The 20,733-nt window shown below is 61.5% G+C and overlaps 1 protein-coding gene across 1 annotated transcript; it reads right to left on the bottom strand.

The window, feature by feature from the left end:
• Positions 1 to 1,962: 1,962 nt before the first annotated feature.
• On the bottom strand, positions 1,963 to 13,810 carry FSD1 (fibronectin type III and SPRY domain containing 1). The gene is made up of 13 exons (XM_074978365.1): positions 13,682 to 13,810; positions 10,907 to 11,002; positions 10,226 to 10,357; positions 10,041 to 10,142; positions 8,633 to 8,655; positions 8,124 to 8,245; positions 6,896 to 7,105; positions 5,856 to 5,954; positions 5,291 to 5,450; positions 4,794 to 4,873; positions 4,223 to 4,474; positions 3,509 to 3,597; positions 1,963 to 2,597 (listed from the first exon to the last, which is right to left on the bottom strand). Exons 1-13 carry the CDS (start codon positions 13,694 to 13,696, stop codon positions 2,487 to 2,489), a joined length of 1,491 nt encoding a protein of 496 aa, XP_074834466.1. The 5' UTR covers positions 13,697 to 13,810; the 3' UTR covers positions 1,963 to 2,486.
• Between the last annotated feature and the right edge of the window lie 6,923 nt (positions 13,811 to 20,733).

Genomic DNA, 20,733 nt, shown 5'->3' with positions numbered 1-20,733 from the left:
CCAGGTGCCCCTAGAAGTCATTGGGGCACAGGGGGGGTGGGGGGGGGGCTCAGCCCTTTTAAGAAGCAGGTTCCATCAGAGAGCAGGGGTGAAATTTTTGGCCATCCCCTGGCCGGCCCAGCTCGAGGACAGAAGTAATGCAAGAGGTACAGGTGCCTTAGAGGAGCAGATGCTGGGTGGGCCTGTGGCTGTGAACATGCCGGGAGGCGGGGGTGTTACCCCTGCAGGAGGTGGGTTTACCATGCCGGAGTCCAGAGGGGCGCAGCAAACCAGCCAGGGGCTGAGCGATCTCGTCCCCTTGAGGTGCCATTGGGGCGTTAGTATCTCACAGAGCCCGGCCTGGGCTCTGCTGGCCCCCTCCACCCCCCCCCCAGCTGGATGGACACAAACCCTGCAGGCAGCTGTAGTGAGCCGGGCTGATCCCCAGTGCTCTTGGGCAGCACAGTGGGGGGTCAGCCGGGGGGCTGGCGGTGGAGAGTGTGGTGTATGGCAGAGACAAGCTGCTGCAGGGGCTGGGATGAACAGCAGCTGGACGGGGCACGAGAAGGCCGTTCCCACTGCTCAGGTGGAGGGGGTGAGATGTCTGCAAACCTCCTGCCGTGAACCAACGGAGCAGTGCCCAGAGCTGGCCTGGCCAGCCAAGGTGTCCGTTTCCAGAGCAGGCACCAGCATGGCCACACAGGCCTGGATTGCAGACCCAGGGCTGAGCCAGGCTGGGACCTCCCTTGGCTTCACTGGAGGCTGGTGACCACATGTCCAAGGAGGTCTTTGGAAGCAGCTTTGCTCCAGCTGGAACTGAGTTCTTGAGCAGTGCAGCACCTACAGCTGCTGCCCCAGGGCCCTTCTGGCCGCTTGCCTGCTGCTACCCCCGCCCCACCGAACTGCAACACCCCCAGCCTGGCCTCCTTCCCAGGGTGCCAGGTAGGGAGGGCTCCCTGGTTCAGTGCTGGCAGGCAGGGCGATGGGCCCTTGCACAGTTCCAGCTTATTCCCCCTTGCATGGAGCCAGGCGCATGTCTCCAAGTCAGCAGGGCTGGGCGACCCACACCGCGATCCCCCCCAGGGCAGCCAGGCTGCAGGGCTGGGCGACCCACACCGCGATCCCCCCCCAGGGCAGCCAGGCTGCAGGGCTGGGCGACCCACACCGCAAGTCACCCCAAGGCAGCCAGGCTGCAGGGCTGGGCGACCCACACCGCGATTCCCCCCAGGGCAGCCAGGCTGCAGGGCTGGGCGACCCACACCGCGATTCACCCCAGGGCAGCCAGGCTGCAGGGCTGGGTTTTGCACCGAAAGGGCTTCCCCAGGGCCCAGTGGAGGTTGCACACAGCAGGGGGAGACGGCTCAGCTCAGCCAGGAAATCCACTGCCACCCCCCTGCCCTGCCTGCTCGCTCTGAAAGTGCAGCTAAGGGCCCCCGGACTCAGAGCCCCTCCGCCCCCTGCCCTGCGTGAGCAGCTCCGGCTGTCTGGCCACATGCTAGAAATGGACACGAGGGACCAACTTTACAGCCAGCGGCCGAAGCTCCAGCCCTGCACAGCCGGTGGCCCCTTGGGGGCCCATTGCAGCCTTCTTGCCGGCAGCTGTGGGGATAGAATTGCTTGATCTCTTCCCCATCCCGGGCGGGAGGGGGGTTGCCTTGATGTGCAACCTCCCTGTGCAGCACTCAGCCCTGGGTGACTCCCCCTCGCCCCCCCATCAGGCTGGGGAGGCCAGCAGCTTGCAGGGCAGAGCATCGCCGTCCGCACTGTTCTGGCTGTGGAGCTCGGCCGTGCCTGGCGCTGAGCCAGCCTGGGAATTTCGGGAGGAGCTGGTGAGCTGGCTGCAGGCATCTCCCGCTCCCTGTGGGGCCAGAGTAGACAGGAGGCAGCCACGCCCCGTGGGCAGCATGGTGCCAGCTTTCACGTGGTCCCCTCCCCTGCCCTGCCCGCCTCGCACAAGCCCACAGCAGAGGGGACGGCTCGGCCTAGCGCTACGTTTATTAGTAAGGCCAGAAGCAGCATTTGCATCCGGGAGGCTAACGGACTCTAGCAGCCGCCGCAGGCCCCTGCGCCTGGTTCCCCTTTAAGTGTCAGCTTCCCCAACTGCCAGGACCAAACCGAGCCCAAGGCTCTTCCAGCCAGCAGAGGCCACAGCCCCTGGCATGAGATCCCTGCCGGGTCGGCCTCTTGTGGCACAAGTCTGGCTGGCAGGCAGGTGGGTCCCCCCCCGTCTCTTAAAGGCAGGTGAGGCGGGGATGCTCTGCGGGGGAGGGGGGCGACAATCACAGAGCGATGCAGCTCGGTACATTCGGCGCATTGGAGTTGCTGCAGCCCTGCGTGCCAGCCGGCGGGGCAGCCCCAGCCTCTCCACTGGAGCCGGCTGCCAGGGACCAGAGGAGAGCAAACGGAACGGGCCGCAGGGCGCAGGTCCGTTCCGGGGCTGGCGCGAGGGGCCCCGGCCCACAGCAGAAGCTGGGCCCAGTCCTGCTGTGCCGGGAGGCGGCCTGCCTCTAGGTCAGGCTGGCATTGGAGCTGCTGGTGGTGCTGTTCCGCTTCTGTAGGCATTTGACCGTGCTGGGCACCTGCAGGCCGGAGTAGACGTGGAAGCTGCCGCACCAGACCTAGGGGGATAAATGAAGCAGTTTACCCCAATCCCCCCCCCCGCCACCCGCCCCAAGCCTCCGTCCCAAATCCGCCGGGAGGGTCGGGGGCAGAGAGGTAGGCACGCATCACAGCAGGGGGTGTGTCTCGCACTTGTCGCCTCATCCCTGGCTTTTCCCTCCCATGCCTCCCTGAGAGGCAGAGCAGGATTAGCTAGCTAGGGAAACTGAGGCACGGAAGAGCAACGTGACTTGCCCAGGGTCGACCCACTGGCAGAGCTGGGCCTTGTGCAAATGCTGACAGCTGTGACGTGCTTAGAAACGGCCTGGTGAAAAGCACTCTACGGAACTAATCACTATTACGCCTGAGCGCCTGACTTACGGAAACCTCCTCTCCCATTCGCGGTCCTCCCCGGCACACCAGGAGAGACACCACGACACCTCATGAGACACCAGCAGAGCCCCCAAGCTGGCAGACTGTCAGGTGAGCGAAGACAGCTGGGCCTTCTGGTGCTGCGAGCTTCCCCCTGCAGCAGTGTCCTGGCAGGGGGAGCTGGGCCATCCTCTGCCGGCCAACTGAACCTGGGCTCTAGCCCATGAGGGCTTCCCTGGGGGCGGGGGCTGGCCCTGGCCCAGAAAACGACACCGAAACAAGGCAAAATGAGCCCTCGGGAGAGGGAGGCACTGAATCCGGGGGGGGTGTCCCCCCTCTTCCCACCCCACTACAGTGCAGAGGAGGGGGTGGGGGGAGCAGTGCCTTCAGCTTGCAGAGAGGCCAGTTCACACCTGAGGTGATGCTGAGAGGAACCTGTCCCTGGCAGCAACACAGGGCCAGGTGTGGTGCTAGCTCAGGAGACCTGGGGAGGGGAGAGAATTCCGCCCCCAACCACCGCAAACCCCAAGCAGCAGCACCCCGTGAGCCCCGCCCTCACCATGAAGGCAGGAAGCACCGGCTGGCTGAATCTGGCCTTGAACGTATGGAGCAGCTGCTTGGTTCGTGCGTTGTAGAAGGACAGGAAACCTGTGGGCAGAGACAGGATGCTGGGGGAGCTGAGCACCCCGGGAAGTTGGAGAAGGGGATTTCTCACCCCCTGACTCAGCCCCCCAGCCAGCCCCGGCCCTGCCCGAGGAACTGCAGCCCCTGTCCGAGACTGCCACCGCCCGCGGCCACGAAGAGCCTCGTCTGATCACCGGGGCGGCTGGGTGGAGAGAGCCACAGCCAGGCAAAGCCCCAGTGCTGACTCTCAGCGCCGGCAGGGAAGCAGTCAGCATCAGGGCGAGCTGCTCTCCATGCCCGCTGGCACTGCACTGCCAGGGACCTGCCCCAGCCTGGGTCGCCAGCTGGCATCGAATGAGGCGGCAGTGCCAGGACGCGGCGCCCAGCTGGTGGCAGCCCAGACGAGCGGAGGCTCTCGGGCAGGGAAAGCAGCACCATGGGCACAGGACAGAGAGGTCCCTGCCACCCCCGGGATCCCGCTGAGGCAGGGCTGGGATCCACTGGGAGGAAATCCCCTGCTGCCGCCTGGGCTGGGGCTGGAAAAAGCCCTGGGTCTGTGGGGCCGCTGACGTGCACAAGCTGGGGCAGCAGGGTGCAGAGAGACCCTTGCAGGCTGGAGCTCAGCTCCCCCACACGCGCCCAGCCTCACCCTCGTGGAAGTTGCAGTATACGCCGATGCAGTCGGGCACGGGCACGTCCAGGGCCTTGGCCTTGTTGTTATGCTTGGCGGTGAAGCTGACCTGCAGCCAGTTGTTGAGGTGGACGCACCAGGACGACGAGGTCTTGCCCAGCTGGTCAAACTTGCCCAGGGTCCGATAGGCCACGCCCACCCCAAAGGCTTTGCTGTCCCGGTCATACCGCACCTCCCAGTAGTGGTCTGCCCCGTCGATCAGCGTGTCGCCTGCGGAGGGACGGGGCAGGGGGGATTCCAGGGACCGCCCGCCCGCCCGGACACAGCTGGGCAGGTGTCCGCACCTTGGATCGTCCTGCATCCCAGGCTGCCCCGCTCCCCGAGCCCCCTCCTGCAAAAGTCTGAGCAGGATCCCATCACCGGCCTGCAGCACGACGCCAGCAAAGGGCTCGCAGCGCCAGGCGCGCGACTGGGGCTTGTGACCCCCGGCCCCCCACCCCACTCACCAGCAGGCAACGCTGCTTCCCCCACGGGAGGGTGTAACCTGCCCCACGCCTGTCCCCAGAGACGCCCTGGCTCCAGCTCTTACCCAGAACTGTGTAGGACTCGGCTGTGAAGCGGTCCCGGCCCCCGCGGGCTGAGGGCATCCTCTTGGGAGACTGCAGGCACCTGCGGGACACGGGAGAGGCCGACGGCCTGAGGCCGCACTCCCTTCCCCATGGATGGGTCCGGGCCCTCACCACGAGGCTCCTGCTGGGCCTTTGCCATCACTCAGTGCCAGGTCAGGGCCCGAAGCCCTGGCTACTTCCAAGCCTTGGGCCCGTAGTCCCAGATCCCCAGGTCCTGGTCCCCAAGGGTGGCTTAGAGGGTGAATTTGCCCCCCCTCCCCCGACCGCTTCCTCCAGGACTCCCTTGGATCCTTCTCTGAGGACTGGTCCCTGGCTGGGCTGGTACCTCCCCAGCCCCCTTCCCTGGGCTCATGGCTGGGTTTGGCCCAGGGCCCATGGGACAGGACGTGGCTGTTCCGGAGCCTCTGGCTGTGTGGTGGGGTGGGGTGGGCTGGGGAGGGGGGACTCATGGGTTTACCTGGCGGGGGAGTTCACTGGGGACGCCGTCCGGCCTTTTCCGTCCTTCTCCCGGGCCTTGATGTCCTGCACCTTGCCCCCCATGGCGTCCCACTCCACGCTCAGCTCCTCCACCTTCAGGTTCTGGTGACAGGTGCTGGCATCCAGGCGGAACATGAAAGCTGGCGACAGAGCCCTGGGCACGGTCAGGCCTGGCCAAGCCCCCCATCCCAGTGACACCCCCCACCCTAAACACTACGGGGAGGGGGGCTCCCCTACCAGCTTCACACTCCATCTCAAGGGGGACACCCCCAGTCCCTACCCCTCCCCTCACACGGACTCAGTGAGGTGATACGGGGGGCTGAGGGTCCCGGGGGTCCCACGCTGGCTGCCTCGCCCTGATTGGTGCTGGGGGAGAACAAAGCAGGAAGGCAGAGGCTCGACAGTGCCCCGGTGGGCAGGGCAGCGTTCGGGGGTGTCCAGGGGGACCTGCTCCCACCCAGGAGAGTGGTCTGGGAGTGGCTGGGTGTCACCGACGTAGGATGAACCCCTCTATTTCCACCCCCGCCCCCCGCAAACAAACACACCTCTGGTTTCCAAGGTGACCGGCTCGGAGAACTCGCCCGCCACAGCCTTGTTACAGGCCTTCACGCGGAAATTCATGTACTTCATGTCGAACTTGAGCCCTGAGGGGGGTTGCAGGGTTAGACGGGAGTCGGGGGGTCTGGGCTCAGCAGGGCCCACACGACCCCGGTAGCCGGCCCTCTGCCCTGCTCCCTGCAGCGCCTCCTGCTGGGAGAGAGCGGAACTGGCGTAGCTGGGAGCTCCCCCTACCCCCAGTGCTCCTGGCCCCCCCCACAGCGCCTCCTGCTGGGAGAGGGCAGAACCGAAGTAACTGGGAGCTCCCCTTACCCCCAGTGTTCCTGCGCCCCTCCACAGCGCCTCCTGCTGGGAGAGGGCAGAACCGAAGTAACTGGGAGCTCCCCTTACCCCCAGTGTTCCTGCCCCCCCCCACAGCGCCTCCTGCTGGGAGAGAGCGGAACTGGCGTAGCTGGGAGCTCCCCCTACCCCCAGTGCTCCTGGCCCCCCCCACAGCGCCTCCTGCTGGGAGAGGGCAGAACCGAAGTAACTGGGAGCTCCCCTTACCCCCAGTGTTCCTGCCCCCCCCCCACAGCGCCTCCTGCTGGGAGAGGGCAGAACCGGCGTAGCTGGGAGCTCCCCTTACCCCCACCCCCCGTGCTCCTGGGCCCCCCACAGCGCCTCCTGCTGGCAGAGGGCGGAATTGACATAGCTGGGAGCTCTCCCTACCCCCCCGTGCTCTGCCCCCCCACCCGGCCACAGCGCCTCCTGCTGGGAGAGGGCGGAACCGGCGTAGCTGGGAGCTCCTCCTACCCCTCAGTGCTCCTGCCCCCCCCACAGCCCCTCCTGCTGGAAAATGCCAGGATTGGAGCAGTTGGGAGTTGCCCCCACAGCTACTGCTCCTGGCCTGCTTCCTACAGCGCCTCCTGCTGGACCAGGCTGGTACAGGTGCAGCCAAGAGCTCCCTCCAGGGCCAGTGTTCTTCTTCCCTTCCCTGTAAGTCCCCCCTTTGGGGCTGCCATGAGTAGGTGCCCCCGACTCCCCTCACCAGTGAGGGTGTACTCAGTCTGCTTGATGCCCTCGATCACCATCCAGGGCTGGTCCTCCTTCACCCGCGGGGGCCCCTCGAAGTTGGTCTTGCGGTACTCCAGGACGTAGTGGTCGATCTTGCTGTCCTCGTCAGGCATGCTCCAGACCAGCGTCACGCAGTTGTCGGCCACCAGTGACTCGGCCATGTCAATCTCTGGGGCGCTGGGAACTAGAGCCAAGGACGAGAGCAAAGGAATGGCAAACGTAGGCCACCCGGTCCCTTCCAAACCCCATAATCCCCACCAGCCGTGGCGCTGCCCAAACCCCTGTGTGCTGTGGGCATGGCACGGCATGGCCCGGCCCCTCCCAATCCCCCACCTCCCAGGGACCTGGCACGGCACGGCCCCTCCCAAACCCCCCACCTCCCAAGGACCTGGCACGGCACGGCCCCTCCCAAACCCCCACCTCCCAGGGACCTGGCACGGCACGGCCCCTCCCAAACCCCCACCTCCCAGGGACCTGGCACGGCACAGCCCCTCCCAAACCCCCACCTCTCAGGGACCTGTCACGGCACAGCCCCTCCCAAACCCCCCACCTCCCAAGGACCTGGCACGGCGTGGCCCGGCCCCTCCCAATCCCCCACCTCCCAGGGACCTGGCACGGCACGGCCCCTCCCAAACCCCCCACCTCCCAAGGACCTGGCACGGCACGGCCCCTCCCAAACCTCCACCTCCCAGGGACCTGGCACGGCACGGCCCCTCCCAAACCTCCACCTCCCAGGGACCTGGCACGGCACGGCCCCTCCCAAACCCCCACCTCCCAAGGACCTGGCACGGAACGGCCCCTCCCAAACCTCCACCTCGCAGGGACCTGGCACGGCACGGCCCCTCCCAATCCCCCACCTCCCAAGGACCTGGCACGGCACGGCCCCTCCCAAACCTCCACCTCCCAGGGACCTGGCACGGCACGGCCCCTCCCAATCCCCCACCTCCCAAGGACCTGGCACGGCACAGCCCCTCCCAAACCCCCACCTCCCAGGGACCTGTCACGGCACAGCCCCTCCCAAACCCCCACCTCCCAGGGACCTGTCACGGCACAGCCCCTCCCAAACCCCCGCCTCCCAGGGACCTGGCACGGCACAGCACAGCCCCTCCCAAACCCCCACATCCTGCCAGCAGAGATGACATCCCAGGGCAGCTGCACCACCAATAAGTGAGACCACGCGCTTCCCTCCCCACCTCGTTTACCTGGGAGGAACTTCAGGGACTGCAGCATGCGGCGCTCCTGGGTGAAATCCACCATCAGGTGGCTCATGTTGTCGCTCACCTTGGCCTTCAGCGAGAGCCGGAACGCAGGGGCCATTGTCACACTGGGGGGACGGACACCAAGAGCAAGAAGGGCTCCTTAGCAGAGCACACCCACACAGCTGAGCCCCGCAGCTCCCTGCACACCAGGCAGGACAGGGGCGCCTGCTGCCCACAGAGACCATCTGTGGTCCTTCAAAGCCAGGACCCAAGTTGTCCCATGTCTCCTGCAGCCTGCCCACTGCCAGGGGTGCTGGGGTCAGCATCAGCCTCCCATGCCCCAACATTCTGCCCCCATCTCCACTCCGGACTGGACGGCTCTTCCCCAGGGCTCTGGGCAATAGGAAGAGGCTACTGAGCTAGCCTATGCTATGTTAGTAAGACAGCTTAGCATGCGATGAGAAGCAGCGGTGGCACAAGGCAGGGTGAGAGACGGGGCGCGGGTACTGTACCTATCCTTGATCTGCTTGGCAGCCTTCGAAGCAGAGAGGAAAAGAGAGAGAGAAAGGGGGGGGGACAAAAAAAGAGAAGAGATGAGGGTCAGATGGGGCAGCCGGGTGCGTTAGAAGAAATAATCACCAAGCTCTGCACTGCTGCAGCGCCCCTCAGCCGAAGGTCTCAGAACCCTTCGGAGACCTCAAACCACAAAGTTGTGAGGTCAGGATTTTAGATGGGGAAACTGAGGCACGTGGCAGGCACGTGGCTTTCCCCAGGTGAGCAAGTCAGTGACAAAGACAGGAGCAGAGTTTCATCTCGCCATGCGACAATATTCCCATCCCAGAACCAGGACTAGCTCCTGGGTCCTCTGTCCACCCACTAGGTAACACTATCCTAGAAACCCACAGTCCTGACTCTTGGTCTCTGCTCTGTCCGCTAGGTAACACCTCAAAGTCTTCCTGAAATCAGCAGTTCTCTTTGTTATAAGCCACTTTCCAGGACTCCAGCTCAACCCGTTTCTCTGGAGAGGGTGGGCCATGTTGCCTGCACTGGAGCTGCAGATCGCTTCTCACCCAGGCGGGGGTGAGCTCCCTCTACACCATCCCATAATCCAAAGCAGCGTTAACCTACGGACCTCCCTGCCGCTGGAGACTACCGAGGCAAAGAGCTTCGTAAAACTTCAAGAGAGGAGCAAGAATCCCCAGGAACAAGGGCAGCCTCCCCAGCTGCAAGGCACAGCGAGCTCCGTGCTTTTCATTTGCAGCGAAATGGGGGCCAGGCAGGCGTCTGCTGCCCGGAGCGTGACATTGTAGGATCCAGGACATTACTGGGCGGGGAAGGTGAGGGGTTAGTCTTCATCCAAAGTGTCCACCAGTGGGGCCAGACTGGGGTCATCAGCGTAAGTTCCGGTGTGGTAATGCACGTGAAATTAGGGGAAAACAGAGCCGAGGTCGTGCGGGGATGGACGACCCTACACCATCGACCCTCCTTGGTCTGTCCCCCAGTGCAGTGCGTGGCTTGGATTTAATAACCCTCTGCACTGGGCCCGCCATACTCAGCTGCACAACCCCCTCCCGCCCCCACACATTTCCCATAGCCTGGGCCTGTGGGGCTGACCGCAGCTAGGCTGTCGGTACAGTCAGCACCTTGCGGAGCTCCTGGAGAACCTACGCCAGCAGCCCAAGTGTGGCTGGGGCAGGAACCTGGGGGATGCATGGGGGGTGTCAGGCACCGGATCACAGATGTTAGGGGCTGGATGTGGTCTTAGCACCCAGCCTGCCCTCACCCCCAGGGGTCTGCCTCTCCACCTCAGAGGGAGGCTGCTCCCCACGCCATCAGGGGGCCTCGCATGCTGTGCCCCTGACTGCTGCACCCCAGAGCTTAACACGCCTCCCCCAGCTCACGGGGTGCCCTGGGGATCACCTGGTTGAAGTCGTGGTTCTCGGCCCCCTCCAGCGTCTGGTTGGCCATCTCCAGCAGCTCCTCGGAGCTCTCCAGCGCCTTGGTGCAGGCAGCCAGCTGGTTCTGCAGCAGAACAGACCATGAGGGGCAGCAGGGTCAGGGGGCTGCCAGGGGATCCAGCCAGAGCAGGCGTGGGGGTGTCTCACCTGCAGCTCGTAGGTGCGGCTGGCCCGGTCCTGCTTGATCTTCATGAGCATGCCTTCCTTCAGCTCGTCCAGCAGGGAGTACAAGGACTGGAACTCCCCCTCCAGGTCCTCCTGCACCCTGGTGGAGTTCGCCTGGGCGAGTCGGGCCAGGGAGAGAGCGGCACAGGCCCCAGCTCACGACGACTACCCCAGCTGTGGCTTACGGAGCTATCTCCTTCCTGGCTCCTGCCCTTGCTGCTCCCTCCCCCTCCGACGCTCTCCCCAGCTGGCCCCCTCCCCAACCTGATGAGTCCGGGCGGGCCCTCAGGTTCGCCATCACCATCGGTGGCGCTTTACGGAACTCAGAAAAAGTCGAGCGGCAAATTCCCTCCCCGAGAAAACACCAGATGGGCACAGGGGACAGGTGCGCGGGTGCGATGGGGCTGCTGCTGTGCCAACGACGGAGGATTAGCGGGGCAGGGGCAACGTCATGCCAATCCGGGGGGCATTGGTGGGGCAGGGGTACTGTTGCACCAGTGCCAGTGGGCTGGTGGGAAGGGGAGCGCTGGCAGGCGAGGGAGATGATGGGAGGAGGCGGGGCATGCAGGAGGGTGATGGGGTGCTGTGATGCCAACCCCACCCGTCAGGGGGCAGCGGGCGGAGCCCTACAGAGCCAGGTGCACCAGGCAGGATCCCCGTTACCTCCACATTCTGCAGCATCTGCTTGAGGGCGTAGATGAAGTTCTGGATCTCCTCATTCTTCACGGCTAGCGTGGTGATGATCTTCCGCAGGGCATCCTGGGCAGAACAAAAGCCCCATGCCTGCTATCAGCCCAGCCCCTGCACCGAAGCCAGGGCAACTCCCCACTCCCCCAGCGACCAGCTCGGAGCTCCACAGGGGGACTCTTGCCTGAGATGGGGACACAAACATGATGTACAAGTATCTCTACAAGCATCCCAGCCAGGAGGTGCCTAGGCTGCCAGCCCCTCTGGGGAGTAACATTATATTACCTCCCATTAAAGAACTGGGGAAACTGAGGCAGGGTGGGTGAATTAACTTGTATAAGGTCACACAGGAACTCAGTGGCAGGGTCAGGAATAGAACACAGTAGTCTGGATTCTTCGTCTTACTCAGGTGTAGCCCTGCCCAACCCCACTCACATGTACATTACCATGAGGCTGACAAATGCATTCCCAGCTCAGCCATTAGCCAGCCTCCTGGGTGACCTTGGGTAAGTCCTGTCCCTGCCCAATGCCTCAGTTTCCCCTCCCAACCTTTGTGTTTTGTCTGTTTGGAGCGTGAGGACTTTGGGGCTCAGCTGGTGGCTCAGTATGCGCCTGTGCCACACTGGGCAAGGTGGAGCCCCGATCTCGGTCTGTAACTTCAATGAAAAGAGTCAAACTGCTGTCTCTGGCTGGGATGTGCCCCTATATAGTTTGCAGCAGGACCAGGGCCTCTTTCTGTACCTATGTTTACACCACTCCCAGGAGACAAACACAGCTACCTGCCCGGGAGTCTGCTACCAACAAGCACTACATTTTCACAGCACCTTCCACTGAGCTCTTAGCAATGGGCCCCCATCCCAGGGAGGCGTGTGAGAATCATCCCCCCCCAAAACACATACACTTGCAGATATCAGCACGCTAGCTGTGTTAGTCTGTACCTGCAAAAACAACGAGCAGTCCTAAACTAACAGATTCCTGGCGTATAAGCTTTCCTGGGCACAGATCCACTTCGTCAGATGCCTCAGATGGGCTTCGTCTACACTGGGGCCAAACTTCGAAAGGGCCGTGCTAATGGCCAAATCGGAGAATACTAATGACGTGCTGAAATGAATATTCAGTGCCTCATTAGCATGCCACTGGCCGCGGCACTTCAAAAATGCCGCGTTTCGCTCGCGCACGGCTCATCTATACGGGGGTAGGAATGAGGGGATTTCGATGTTGGCAGAGTCCTTTGGAAAAGGACCCCTGTGTAGACGAGCTGCGCACGAGCGAAACACGGCACGGCTGGCGGCATGCTAATGAGGCACTGAATATTCATCGCAGCGCCTCATTAGTATTCTCCCATTTGGCCACCAGCATGGCCATTTCAAAGTTTTGCCCAAGGGTAGACACGGTGATAGGGAAACTGAGGCACGCAGAGGGTGGAGGTTTTCACAGGAACAAGGCATCCTGACTTCAGCTGCACACCAGGGCACTCAGGCCAAGGTCAGCCCTGTACAAGTGGATCCACACTGCACATCCTGCCCGTCTACGTCCAACTCAGCTGCAAGGTGACAGGCCAAGCTTGGAATTGAATCCAGGAGCCCAGGTGCCCTGTCCTATCCCAACCATGAGCTTGTCTGTCCTGCCTGGCGGACACTTTCAGCCCCAAAGGAGCTAGGAGGCCAGCAATGCATTCCCTGCACACTGGGAACCCCCACTGGAGTCACCAGGAGATTGGGGGTTGCTGGATCTGATGCCTTTAGTGCAGGACAATCTGGATGGTGGGGAAAAACATTCTGGGGGAGGGAAGCGTCCAGAGTTCTGTCCTGCCAGAGGCTGGGGAAATAGGCCAGGGGTTGGGGATGGAGGTGGTCGTGGTCTGTAGTTCTGTCCAGCTGGGGGAAGAGGCTCTGAGTGTGTGTGTGTCTGTCTGTCTGCAGTTACTAGTTCTGTCCAGCTGGGGGAAATGGCTGGGTCTGTGCGTCTGTAGATCTGTCCAGCAGGGGAAAGGGCTGGGTCTGTGTGTCTGTAGTTCTGTCCAGCTGGGGAAAAGGGATGGGTCTGTGTGTCTGTAGTTCTGTCCAGCTGGGGAAAAGGGCTGGGTCTGTGTATCTGTAGATCTGTCCAGCTGGGTGAAAGGGCTGGGTCTGTGTGTCTGTAGTTCTGTCCAGCTGGGGAAAAGGGCTGGGTCTGTGTGTCTGTAGTTCTGTCCAGCTGGGGAAAAGGGCTGGGTCTGTGTGTCTGTAGATCTGTCCAGCAGGGGAAAGGGCTGGGTCTGTGTGTCTGTAGTTCTGTCCAGCTGGGGGTTTGGCTGGGTCTGTGTGTCTGTAGATCTGTCCGGCCGGGGAAAGGGCTGGGTCTGTGTGTCTGTAGTTCTGTCCAGCTGGGGGTCTGGCTGGGGCTGTGTGGCTGTAGATCTGTCCAGCCTCTTTTATTCTCACTTCTGAACCCGCACTGAGCAGAGACGACCCCGAATTCCCCCCCGGGGTGTTCCACCAGCCGGCTCCCCGGAGGGACGGCGGCGGCGGGGGGGTCACACCCCTTCCTTTGTTGCACGTTCTCTGAATCACCCCCCCCGCCGCTTCCAGACCCCGGGCCCGCCGCCCCCCGGGGAGGGAGGAACCAGCGCCCCAGGCCGGGCGGAGCCCCGCGCACCCCGGCTGCAGAGGCCACGCAGGGAGGAGGCGGCAGCCCCGGCCCCGGCGCTTGGACCAGCTGCTGCAGCATCACCTGGCGCCGGCTCCAGCCCCGCCCCCGCCTCCGCCTCACCTTCTGGTCCCCCATCCTCAGCGCTCCGCTCGGGGCCCGGCGACGGGAGCCGCGCCGCGGCTGGAGCCTCCTCGCCCGGCCCGGCCCGGCCCGGCCCCTGCGGCCCCCACAAAGCTGGTGGGAAACCAGCAGCCCCCCGACTCTCCCCCCCGACTCCTGGGAACTTGCACGTCCTCTTCACTGCGCAAGCGCAGGAGCATGCTGGGAAGTGTAGTCCCAGCCCGAGGGTGTGGGAGGGGGCGAGCCGCCAGGCCCTGGTCCTGCAGGGATGCTGGGGAGGCAGGAGCAGAAATCACAGATCACAGAATCCCAGGGCTGGAAGGGACCTCAGGAGGTCGTCTAGTCCAGCCCCCTGCTTCAAGCAGGATCAGCCCCTACTAAGTCATCCCAGCCAGGACCGTGTCCAGCTGGGACTTAAAAACCTCAAGGGATGGAGAATCCACCAGCTCTCTGGGCAACGCATTCCAGTGCTTCACCACCCGCCTGGCGAAGAAGTTTTTCCTAATATCTAACCTACACCTTTCCCTCTTCAGCTTCAGACCGTTGCTCCTTGTTCTGCCATCTGACACCACTGAGAACAGTTTCTCACCCTCCTTTTTAGAGCTCCCCTTCAGGAAGTTGAAGGCTGCTATTAAATCACCCCTAGGTCTTCTCTTCTGTAAACTAAACAAGCCCAAATCCCTCAGCCTCTCCTCATAGGTCATGTGCTCCAGCCCCTTAATCATTTTTGTTGCCCTTTGCTGAACCTGCTCCAGCAAATTCACATCCTTTTTATACTGGGGGCCCCAAAACTGGACACAATATTCCAGATATCGGAGGGGTAGCCATGTTAGTCTGGATCTGTAACAGCAACGAAGGGTCCTGTGGCACCTTATAGACTAACAGAAAAGTTTTGAGCATGAGCTTTCGTCAGCACAGACTCACTTCTCCAGCACCTGAAGAAGTGAGTCTGTGCTCACGAAAGCTCATGCACAAAACTTTTCTGTCAGTCTATAAGGTGCCACAGGACCCTTTGTTGCTGTTAACATTCCAGATGTGGCCTCACCAGTGCCGAATAAAGAGGAATAACTACTTCTCTAGGGGTCTCAGGGGCAGCCCTGCCCAGGCTGCCTGAGCTGATGGCACTGGGTTGGCCAGTGGGGGGTGTCCTGTGGGAGCACAGAGCAGTCCCTGGGGCTGGGCTTTGCTGGTGGCTGTGGGTGACGGGTGCGAGCAGCAGCTGGGCAAGCCGAGGATGGGGCCCAGGCCTTTGCAGGTGTGGTGGCCCCGCACGTGGTTCTGCGTGCACGGCAGGTGTGATTTGGTGCATGGGCATGTGGCTGGCGCCTTGCTCGCGTGTGAAGGTGGCTGCAAGGATGGGGCGCAGCTCTTCCTCCCCAGGGTGGTGGGGGCGGTTCTGCGGGTGCCTCCGGCCGGCTGCCACCCCATGTGCAGCGGGTGCTGGGTTTGCCCAGTGGCTCACACGTGGGCAGTTAGGGTGGGGTGAGGTGGTGGTGTCACTGTAGCTCTGGGCAAAGATGGAGAGATTCTCTTGAGGGTGATTCCATACCCCGGTGTGTGTGTGCAGGGTGGGGGAGAGAGGGCACCACAGCTGCAGGATGGGAGGGGGTATCTGCCCCCCATGTAGTGGATGTGACCTGGTGTGTCCCCATAGCTACTGCTGTGCTGGGACAGTGTGAGTCAATGTGGAGGTGTGACTGCCCCGTGCAGTGGTGTGTGTGTGTGTGACCCCATGTAGCAGAGCGGGGCCGCTCATTGCACAGCTTAGTTGTAATTTCCAGGTGCCCTAGTTCTACGTGCTGACTTTGGTCCTTTTAACCGTATGTCGCTAAATGAGACCACACTGATGTGGTCTACCTCAAAGGCTGTGCCTGTGAGCGAGAGCAGGAACACAAGGGCTGATGCTCACGGGAGATGTGGGGGTGTTTTAATAGCAGCCTTCAACTTCCTCAAGGGGAGCTCGAAAGTGGATGGTGAGATGTTCTCAGTGGTGTCAGATGGCAGAACAAGGAGCAATGGTCTGAAGTTAAAGAGGGAGAGAAGTAGGTTGGATATTAGGAAAAACTACTTCACCAGGAGGGTGGTGAAGCGTGGGAATGCGTTGCTTAGAGAGGTGGTAGAATCTCCATCCCTTGAGGTTTTTAAGTCCTGGCTTGACAAAGCCCAGGCTGGGATGATTTAGTAGGGGGTTCATCCTGCTTGAAGCAGGGGGCTGGACCAGATGACCTCCTGAGGTCCCTTCCAGCCCTAGGATTCTGTGATTCTATGGTATACCCCCTCATCTTCAAAGATCTATTAGGGTTGTAAACAGAGCAGGGCAACAGAAATGGCAAAGGATCCAGAAGAGCTTCCTGAGGAGGAGAGATTGAAAAATTGAGGGGCTGGATTGTTCACCTTGGAAAAGAGCTGATTAAGGAGGATGAATCTGATAGGAGGTCTATAAAATCATGACTGGTATGGAAAAAGCAAATAAGAAATCATGGCTATGTTTGCACTGTGGAGCTCTTTCGGGGTACCGAGCTTTCCCGAAATAGGAACTCTGTGTCTAGGAAACATGCCCGGTATTTTAAAATATTTCAAAATACCAAGCGCGCCGTTTTGGCAACCTGATGCCCCTTGTTGTGGGAGAAGTCAGGAAGGCCTCAGAATAGTGCAGTAGTTTGAAATGGACTTAAAATAGCATGTGCAGGTTGCACAGCACAAATCGCGTATCTTACTTTGAGGGACGGGCACCGTGTAAACACAGCCCATGTGAATGGTTTACGTAACACAAGAACCGGGGGTCACCCAGTGAAATGAATAGGCAGCAGGTTTAAAACCATCCTAAGTAAGTGCTGCAAACAGCACACAGTCAGCCTGTGGAACTCACTGCCAAGGGATATTCCGGAGGGCAACAGGGTTCAAAACCAAGTGAGGGACATCCCTGATGGATAGGCCCCTCAGCAGCTGCTACCTGAGATGGTCAGTGACAAACCCCATCCCCTGTGTGTCCCTCGACTCCCTCTGCCAGAAGCCGGGACTGGATGACAGGGAAGTGGGTCACATGACTCCTTGCCCTGTTCTGTTCATTTCCTCTGGTGCACCCGTCACGGCCCTTGTCTGAAGACAGGATCCTGGGCTAGATGGACCATTGGTCTGACCCAGTGTGACTGTTCTTAGGATCAAAGCACGGAGCAGGGAGTCAGGACTCCTGGGCTCTGCTACTGCATCATTGGGTGACCTTGTGTTGATTGTGGCTCGGTGCTTCCGTTTCCCCACCTCTCACTTGGGGACTATACCCTCCTTAACCCATCGCAGTGCCCTGAGCTGCAGGTTGTCATTACCGGAGGTGATGGGCCTGGCTGGAGACACTCTGACTCTTTGCTCCCACACTGAGTAAGTCATGCTGGCGCTTGTGCAGCCTGTGGCAGGAAGCTGTGTCTCTGTGCGGCACAGGGAGGTGGGGGTGAGGGTTAGGAGACGTACTATAAAGATCTCCGCCAGATGGGTCAGTCAGAGGCTTAGTGACCAGTGCTGGAGACAGCCAGGGAACCAGCTGAGCAGAGCCCCTCTCCCCGCACCTGCTGCAATGGAGGGGCTGGCAAGGTTTCTCCTCCTATTCCCCTTAGCAGGTGAGTGCATGGGAGTACAGCAGTCCCTGGCATTGAGGGCTAAGGTTTGAGTGAGTCAAGGGAGCACACAGGCAAGACCTGCTTTCCAGAGGGCTCCAATCCACCAGCCTGGCCCTGCATGCCAGCTGGGGTTCGGGGTGTCTCTGCCAGCTCCATCCGGGCTGGTCCCAAAGGGCCCCAGAAGCTGAGCTCCAGGGAAGCAGGAGGCAGGATGCCCTCTGTGCTGGGGAACGGCCGGAGTGGAAGATTCATCACAGCTGGGCACGGCACTGGCTGGGCCTTGGTACCAACTAGGTGCACTCAGAGCCGGTCTGAGTACTGCCCCTGTGCCCTGTAGCCTGGTATGGCTCCCGCAAGGCTCTGGTAACTCCCCTGCTGTATGGCTGCAGAGCCAAGGGAAGGCCAGGAGACAGGCAAGGGAGAGGGGCGTGTGACCTGTGGGGATGGGGACTCAGCTACCGCACCTTTGCTCCTTTCTCCCTCCCGCAGCAGCCGCTTTCCCTGGGGGCTCGTTAACTGCACCCCGCTCTCCTGCCCCTCCCCCGGCCTGCAGACCAGCCTTTGTCCTGCTGCCACCTTGGGCCCTGTTGTTCCCTTTGTTCTGGTCCTGCTGCAATCCCTCACCCTCACAATTCTCCAGCTGTCACGATACCGCCCCCATCTCAGGAACAGGGGGCCCTGCCCCTCCCCTCCCCCTGCTCATTGAAGCTGGGCAATTTGGGGGTGTTCTAAAAGGCCACCCCCCTTCCTTCGAGGACTCATGCAAAACAGCTGGGGCTAAATTTTCATCAGGCAGGTGAAACATCTGGGCCCTCCGGCACTGCGAAGCTGCCCCTGCTTATCCCATGCCTAAGACGCGGCCAGCAGGACCTAGGGGTCAGCCAGGGTCAGGCCCCACTGTGGTGGGAGTGAACAAACAGTGTATTGGGCAGTTCCTGTTCCAAAGGGTCTCAGGGCAGATCCAGTGGCTGCCGGTGGGGGGGCGGGGGCGTTTGCCTTCCTGGGGTTTCCACATGAAACTGCTAGAGGATTTTTCAGACATCCTGGGGGAAAACTGGGGGGCGTTTCCCACACTTTTGGGGGCCCTTTGGGAAAGTGTCTCCCCTTTTGTCCCCAATTCAGGAGAAAAACCGAACGTTTCCTTCGTGTTCCCCATCTGCGTCTTTCCTTTCCCAACCGATGAGAGGCGGAATGTGCCGTCACAGGTGCAGGGGTGGGGGCTGCTTTGCCCTGGGGGGCCCCGATCCTGTGAATGACAGCAGGCAGGTGTGCCATCAGGTGAACACACCGGCCTCCCGGGATGTAACATTCTGCACTGAGATAGTCCCAGGAGTGCAGCGAGGCTGCTGCCCTGCCGAAAATGAATTAGAATAATTGTTAGGGATGTGTTCAGAGCCCCGAGCTGTAGCCTAAGACTCCACTGAGATGGGCATGGCACAAACAGACCAAAAAGTAGGGGCTGAGCATAGATTTTGCAGGAGCGGGGACTTCCGCAGCTGGAGCGGGGGCACCCTGGGTGTTCGGAAGGGTTGGCAAATTCTTTACTCCTCTTTTTTAGGCTTTTGGGTTTAATGTAGTTTAACCCTCTCCTCCCCACAAATTCATTTCTAGCTACTCCTAGCTCCACACTAAGCAATTACTCCAGGGCTGACATCTGTCCTCAGTGATACCTGCTGATCTCTGAGCAAGTAGAATGTGCCAAGTCGTCCTTGTTCTGCTTCTGGGCAAGAGACGCCCAGCACATGGTCTGAAACAGGATCAAGCTTTCAAACTGCTGGTGCCCGGGTAGACACACTGGCTGGGCCTGTTCTTTGGGGAAAGACCTGGGGCAGCGGCCACATTCTGGCAAGGAAGGGAAGCTGGGATGGCTGATCTGGGCTTGTCAGACTTGGACATGTTCTGGTGGGGTCCCCAGAGCTGCCAGTGGGATTTCAGAGCTGTTGCCTTTGACGGCAGGAGTTCAATCTGAAGGTGGTGTTTCCTAGTGGTTAGAGTTCTGGGCTGGGTTCTGGGAACGAGTGTGGGCTGGTGGTCAGGATGGGGTGAGAGAGGACTGGGAGTCCAGGGCTCCGTACACACAAAGGGGCTGATTATATAAGTCCTTCCTGGTGTTGTGCCTCAGTTTCTCTGCCAGTAAAAGGTGGGTGGTAAAACCTGCCTTTGGGGGATGCTTCAGATCCCCGCTGGGAGCACGTCTGCGTGGGGTTTTATCGCCCGTCCCGTCCACCTCTCTTCCTGCAGCCCTGGAGCAAGCAGCAGACCTGCAGGTGCAGCAGAATCCTCCCCTGATCCAGGCCTCGCCGGGGGACTCAGTGGAGCTCTTCTGCCATGTCAACGCCACGCCTTGGGAGCGGCTCCGTGTGGCATGGAGGAGGTACAGTGACCGCCCCTTCTGCCAGGTCCTGCTGCACAACGTCAGCGTCTCCAACTGCTGCAGGGGCTCGGAGGCCTGTGACACCCGCTTCAGCTTCAGCTGGCACCTCCCGACGTTCACCCTCAGGATGGGCAACCTCCGGGAAGATGACGTGGGGTGGTACAGGTGCGAAGTCACCGTGGAGATCCCCATGTACAAGGAGGCCCAGGGCAACGGGACAATGCTGAATGTCTCAGGTAGGGGGACGGGGTGCAGTTTGGCCGGGGCGAGTTGCGGGGGAGCACACCGGCAACTCACAGAGTGGCCAGATCAGGGATCAGCCCCAAAGCAGATCAGCCCCCAGCTGAGCGTGTGTGTGGGGAAGGGCTGGGGTGGCATCTGAGAGAGCAGCCTGCTCCCATGGAGAAGTAGGGGGGGCCGGTTTTATAGCCCCATCTATGGGGACAGTCCTTCCCCTCCCCCAGGCACTGGGCAGGGGTCTCTCCAGCCCCCACCCCAGCGGGATGTCTGGTTTCTTACCTCCCATCAGGGGCTGCTCTTCCGTTCTCATGTGCCTCCCACGGCACAGAGGCGGCACGAGGTGTTGAAACCACAATGCAAGCCGGCCGAGACCTGCATCCTGCAGCCCCCGGGCTGCCTCTCTCCTCCCCAGGGCAGGCTACGTGTGCACCTTATGGGCCCTGCCTGCCCTCCGCCCGGGTGGGCTCTGCAGCTAGCCTTCTTCCAGCCTCACCCCCAAAGCCACACTCCCTTTCGCTGCCTTGGGGCTCCGTGCACACTACAGGCTGGGTTTGCCTGTGTAACTCTGGCAGACCCCCAGAGCACCCTGCCCTCTCGGCACCCTGCACCTGCATCCCCTGTGCCCTGCTCTGACCCCCTGGGATGCCCGTTGCCCTGTGCACTCTTCCCCTTGAGCGCCTGAGACTCTGCCCCCAGAGGCCAAGTTGCCCCCGTGTTCTACCCCTCGGGAGCTCTCGGTGCTGTTGCTGGGATTTCACCAATAGTCCAAGGCTCTTCTCCTCTAGCAGGTTTTCCCAGCCAGGGGCCCCTGAGAAAACAGGCCCTGG

The sequence above is a fragment of the Carettochelys insculpta genome, chromosome 27 (assembly GCF_033958435.1).
Source record: "Carettochelys insculpta isolate YL-2023 chromosome 27, ASM3395843v1, whole genome shotgun sequence".
Lineage (NCBI taxonomy): Eukaryota > Metazoa > Chordata > Testudines > Carettochelyidae > Carettochelys > Carettochelys insculpta.
The sequence above is the reverse complement of the archived record's forward strand: the minus strand, read 5'-3'. Positions and strand labels throughout refer to the sequence as shown.